Below are 6,108 nucleotides of genomic sequence, written 5' to 3' on the forward strand. Positions count from 1 at the left end.
ATAACTCTACTTATTCAATAATATACAGTTATACATCCAAATGGACTAAAAATTACATCCATATCTCACAAACATTAGTAGAGTAGTATCCTTAGAATTTTCTAAAATTTCTTGAACAATGCAAGCTAAGCTAGAGACCACTCATATGGTAAGTGTAGAACTTTATGGAAGCTATGTACACTTTCTTATGGCTGCTATGTACACTCTATTGATTCTACAATTTACACTCTATTAAAGCTGCAATGGCCGCAACGGCAGCAGCTATGCCTGCCACGAATACTGCAGCATGCAACTGAGCATTATGAGTCCTAATTTCCTGCTTTTTTCTCTCCTTTTGATCCTTCAGCCATCTTCCCATTGTCCTTCCTCTCAGCAAACTCCTGTAAAGCTAGTATGCAAAAGTTTACAAAAAGAATAACAAAGAAAAAGAGTAATGAATGATTGAGCTTTTATTTTTACTATATAATGATGAGGTTGAGTGTAATGTACCCCATTTCTAAACAAAATTTTGACTGGAAAGGAATTCTGATTGATTGCTTGATGGGGGTAAAAATAAGTCCTGCACATAGTGATTGACTGTTCCAAATGACATGTGAAGTCAAAAGAATCAATTATCGTATATCTTGATCTTTTGTCAAGAATATATTTGAGCACTGCAACATATGTGGAAAAAAAGATCAACACAGTTTCTCAATGATTTATATGATTTATATGATTTGTATGACATCACGGTGCAGATTTAAAATTAGCTACCTATATGCACTGATCAGAACTCAACAATTTCTGTGTCCCCGTGAGAGCAATATATATGAAAAGTTGAATCCTATTGTAGCAACATGAGAGGAAATTGAAATAAATACTATGTTGCTTGAAATGGAGACAAATTCAGATATAGAACTTGTCATTCACCTGGATTCTTGGAGAAATTCAGTTCAATAGTTTCACAAGATAAGATGCGAGTAGAAACCAGCTAAATTTTTTGCTGGGACTGTAGGAACCTGAGGTAGCGATCGATCAAAAATAAGTAAAATCTTGTAAGAAACACACAGAAAGAAGAAAATCCTACATATAGTACATAAAAGACTACAAAAACTATGTATAGTTGATGAGTGTAGAAAAAAGTTCATAAAGTTTTTGCCTTATCAAAGGTAAGTTAGTGGCCCACATGGCTAATCCTGCTAGCAAAGCTACTTCTCCAGCCACATTTGAGACGCCAACTTTATTCCACATGAGCATCTACAATGAAAGCTCTTACAATGTTAGCCTATATAGTTTATGATTGAAAAAGGACTTTGCATTGAACAAGTTGCTTATTGAATTTACCTCTTAGATTTGATTAGTGTTGTCCCAAAAGATAATGTAGCAAAGTCCATGGGCTGTGAAGAGTACTATTGCAGTGGTCCTAGCTAGATGTGGTACTTGATACTTCCCTCTAAAGTTAGGCCAATGAACTGCAAAAGCAAAGACACTCTTAATACTAGAAAGAACAGAAACATCATGCAAATATTTCCAACAAGGCCTAAGGCCATTGCTAAATCTTCCAGCTTGACCTCCCACCTATGCAATTAAATAAGTGACGCAAATGTGACAACTAAGTACCTAACACTGTGGTCATTCACATATCTGTGGAGTCATAAGAAAATTATTGTGATTAAATAAGTGAAAAGGGGATAATACCAACCAATGATCAGCAATACTAGGAAAGGCAGAAGCAAGATAGATAAGAATTGCGTGACTGCCAAGAAGAAAATAACACGTATAATTGAAGTTCAAATTCATGGAAATGATTGATAAAAATGAAATTGAAATAAGAAGGAAGTACCTCTCGAAACCAGCTAAACGGGACACACCTCATCAGGGGTAGAAAGAGTTATCCTTGTGGTCCTCTATGATCTCAAAAATACCTATGATCTCAGAAAATATCATAGCTTACAGCAGGTGAAGATGGAACTCCTTGTCCGTGTAGATGTGGCCCCTATGGTGGCATCTGGGATTAATTTCTCTTGTGTTATGGGGAGAGCACTCATTATGCTACAAATTAAATTAATGGAAGATCAGATCAGATATTGAAGCTTCTATAGGAGAAGTAAGGGGTGTTATGCCTCAGGATCCACCAGCCTTACCCCTTTATATACAACAAGGAAAGGGCCATAATGGAACATTAGTAGTATTATTCTTTTTATTAAAGCCTTCAAAGTCTTTACCTGAATCAGTAGAAAGTATTTTTTTTTTTTTTTGCCTTTGAAAATAAGATATGAAAATCATGTACCTGCAGTCACCACAAAATCATGGAGACCAGTCACCACAACAAGATTTGATTATATCTTTGCCTGGTTATTAATAATTACAACAACAATAAAAACTTTTTCTAACTATTTTATTTAAAACCAAGGAAAGAGAAAGTAATGTGATTGACGACAAAATTTAAAATACCTCAAAAGATATTTAGCACAGCTTATTCCAGTATCCTTTGAAATTAAATAATCAAGAAGCACTTAGTGATCATAATATATCTGTAGATCAACAAGTTAAATACAACATAATATATCTCTGAGCAAACACACAAATTAGTCTTCTAATAATCAACTACTGTGCAATGAGAGAGAGAGAGAGAGAAAGAGAGTGTGTTAGAGTATTATTTTTATAAAATCAACACACAAATTTATTGTTAATATTATATACTTATACTCTTCTTCATCCCTTAAATTTGATCAAATCACTTGCAACAATAGAAGCTTAATTATTACCAAGTAAAGATCAAGGTAGTCAAGTTGGAGTTCTTGAAGGGTGTTGTTAAGGGCAGGTCTAACCCTTTCAGGGGTCAAGTCAGTGCACCTACAAATTTTATAATTTTACACACACAAAGTCCTGAGAACTTGAATAAAAGTGATGTTATTTTCATGTAACATTGTAATTAAAAAAGTTTTGGGATTTGTAAAATTTTTGCAATTACTTCAACCAAAGTTTTCTTAATTTGGTCAACACATTCCTATAAATAACACCTAATGTAATGTAAATAATTTCACTTAATAAAACAAAGTGGTGGCAATTTTATATATATATACCATAATTTGGAGGTGACAAAGAGATCCTTCCTATCCACTCCTGCTATCATAGCAGATTGAAGTCCATGTCCAACCTGTAAATAGATAGATATTGATGACAACCAAGATCCAATATATGAATGAACTGAAAAATTCGTAGTAGTAATTAACATACATCTTCTTGGACTCCATACTGTGCAGCAGTGTCTATGTGTCTATAACCAGCCTACAAACAAAGGTTAGATCATATAAGACTTAGCTTCACATGAATTCGAACTCTAGCTAAGTGTGATTATTTGGTTTTTAGAAAGAATTTCCAAATTGAAGTTTTAGATGTGATTTATTTAGCTTAGAGATTACATGATCTTAATTCAAACCGTGTAACACTGATTTGTTCCATAAACATGTAGTATTGCAATGCAAGATACAAAATTATTTATTGAACCACGATATGTAGCAGAAAATTTTGCACTATTTATTATATGAATAATTCATCTGCATCTTCATCTCACGAAAAGTATAAGGATGTTCTCCACACAAAGAAGCTGAACAAATAAAATAAAATAAAATATATGAATTATTAGCAATAATGTAACTTATATTCACAAGCATTCATAACTTTGGTCAACATTGACTTTTCAATGGCATCATAGTTCTCTTTTGGATATTATCATCAATCACATAATAAAGTAATTGATTGAGTAGTTACATAAAAGGATCTTATTATCTTGTAAATATTAATGTATTAAAAATACAGGGTCAAGTTATCATATAAATTCCATCATGAAATATTTTGGATTTAGCTAGAAAATTAATTTCTCGTATCACTTTATAGTGTAAAGTAGTAATTGCATACCTTAAAGATAAACATATAAAAGGATTGGGAAGCATCTTTGCTCTTTAAATCTACAGAATTAGCAAGGTACCAAAAGATCAAAGCCATGATGCCATGTGCTATGACCTAACAAAATTGAATGATACAATACAATCAGAAAGTCAGAAGAATGAGGCTAACCCCAAAGAGACAATAACAACAACAGAAAGTCAGAAATAGACAAAACAACAAACAGGTAGAATGCATATTCAACAAAGTCCATTCCAAAATATACCCAATCTGATTCAATTCAATGCTCAACAAATTGGAGTTCCTTCACATAAAGCTTGCCATCTCTGTGTCTGTAACAAAACCCTAAATTGTTTTCATAACAGAACAAATAGTCAAATACAATGGCAAGAGAATCAATGTTATCGGAAGGGACGACGGAGCCTACCTAAACTAACCGCGACGAGAAGAAAAGGTAGAAGCGGCGACGACGCTGACGAGCTTCAATGAGCAGCGACAGAAAACGGTGTCGAGAGGGTGGCGAAATTAATCGGCGTCGAAGATGAAAGAGAGAGACTGGTGACCGGGTGTAATGGAGAGATTGGGAAAGGGGTCTGATGGAGCTTCGGGCAACGGCGGTGCAACGGCGAGAGGTGCCGCCGATGAAGGATTTGGAGGGGATGGGTGAGGAGCCCGCGAAGGATGGGGTGTTATGAGAAATGAAGAGAGGAACGAGAATTAAACTCTTATTCTAATATTTCCAACGAAAAATTTTAAATTACAGACGGATTTTTCGTCTGTAATAATTTAATAAAATATAGCATTTTTGTTTCTTTAATTACAGACGAATTTTTCGTCTGTAATCATTTCCCACGAAAAAAAAATAATTTTTCCGACGGAATTATCGACGGATTCTCTTTTCCGTCTGTAATTTATGCTAATTCATTTTTTTTATTTTCCGACAAAAAATCCCTCTGAAATTCCGTCTGTATTTCCGTGGGATAAAATTCGTCGGAAATATTCGTCTGTAATAACTAATTTTCTAGTAGTGAGTTAGCATGTTTAGAAAATTAATTGATATATCAATTATTTAATTAAATATTTTATAATGAATTTTCTATTTTTGTAACTAAGAATAAAAAATGTTACAAAAGTAAGTAGTATTTTGTAACAAAATATTATGACACAAAAGTTTAAATTGTTACGAAAAATATTTTGAAGATCAAAATTTGTTATCACTTTTGTAATGACTTTTAGTTTTTTGTATCAGAAAAATTTGTTACAAAATATTACTTTGAATTGTAACAATTTCATTTTTTGTTACAAAAACTTTTTGTAACGAGACATACTGCAACGGCTCCTTTTTTCGTTACAAAATTCTTTTGTTTCAAAATTTCGATTTTTTGTAACAATTTTTTTTTGTTATAAATATTGCTTTTTCTTGTAGTGGAGACAGCGACATAATGTTAGTTCTAGCCTTTGTTGTGGTTCTACAAAATAAGAAAATCCTAAGCTTCTTTGTGTTATTTTATTATATGATATGATGGTGGTGTTGCTATAGTTTGGTTTAACTACTTAATGATATTTTAGAGGTTAAATACTAATGTAAAGCTATGATGGTTAAGTTTTCTAATAATATTTCCAATGTTTTAGCATAGAACATGATTTTGCTCCTAATTTTGATACCTATAATTATAAATTATAGAAAATGACTCTTTTTTTTTTAGTCTTGCGAGATCTTTAAATAATATTTTTTTTTATTTATAAAATATGCACTCTTTGCTGTAAAATTAAAATAAAAAATACTTAAATTTATTTGACTAAAATATCCATTAATAATAATTATATATATTGATAATTGTTCAGTGTTTTCAAATAATAATAATAATGTAAAATATTTTAACTTGTTATAAAAATATTTAATTTAATGTGTTTTTTATATATTTCATGCTTAATGATAAAAGACTAAGACAAAATAAAATTTATCACATTAATAATCATGAAATATATAAAAATTTTAAAATAAATACTTTTGTAACAAATTAAAATATTTTATATTTTATGATAAAATATTAAAAACAAATAAACTTGTTACAGTTATTATTATTATTATTATTATTATTATTATTATTATTATTATTATTATTATTATTATTATTATTATTATTATTATTATCAATCAAATAATTATCACTAAATCATATATAATTATATTATTTATAAGTGTTTCGATTAGATAGA

The 6,108-nt window shown here is 31.0% G+C and overlaps 1 protein-coding gene across 1 annotated transcript; it reads right to left on the reverse strand.

Moving 5' to 3' along the window:
* Positions 1 to 214: 214 nt before the first annotated feature.
* Positions 215 to 3,987, reverse strand: LOC107648333 (uncharacterized). The gene is made up of 10 exons (XM_088490900.1): positions 3,901 to 3,987; positions 3,220 to 3,270; positions 3,066 to 3,139; positions 2,748 to 2,835; positions 2,434 to 2,468; positions 2,205 to 2,269; positions 1,390 to 1,451; positions 1,166 to 1,236; positions 999 to 1,062; positions 215 to 388 (listed from the first exon to the last, which is right to left on the reverse strand). Exons 1-10 carry the CDS (start codon positions 3,985 to 3,987, stop codon positions 215 to 217), a joined length of 771 nt encoding a protein of 256 aa, XP_088347026.1.
* Positions 3,988 to 6,108: the final 2,121 nt, after the last annotated feature.

The sequence above is a fragment of the Arachis ipaensis genome, chromosome B6 (assembly GCF_059453495.1).
Source record: "Arachis ipaensis isolate K30076 ecotype BB chromosome B6, ASM5945349v1, whole genome shotgun sequence".
Lineage (NCBI taxonomy): Eukaryota > Viridiplantae > Streptophyta > Magnoliopsida > Fabales > Fabaceae > Arachis > Arachis ipaensis.

Bases quoted from the DNA above. Each gene is read 5' to 3' on its own strand.
- LOC107648333 (XM_088490900.1), bottom strand. From the start codon at position 3,987: ATGGCTTTGATCTTTTGGTACCTTGCTAATTCTGTAGATTTAAAGAGC. The intron at 2,836-3,065 runs GTATATATATAT...TAAAATTTGTAG, and splicing joins TTTGTCACCTCCAAATTATG to GTGCACTGACTTGACCCCTG. The intron at 2,270-2,433 runs GTATTTTAAATT...TGGTGACTGCAG, and splicing joins TGTGCTAAATATCTTTTGAG to GTACATGATTTTCATATCTT.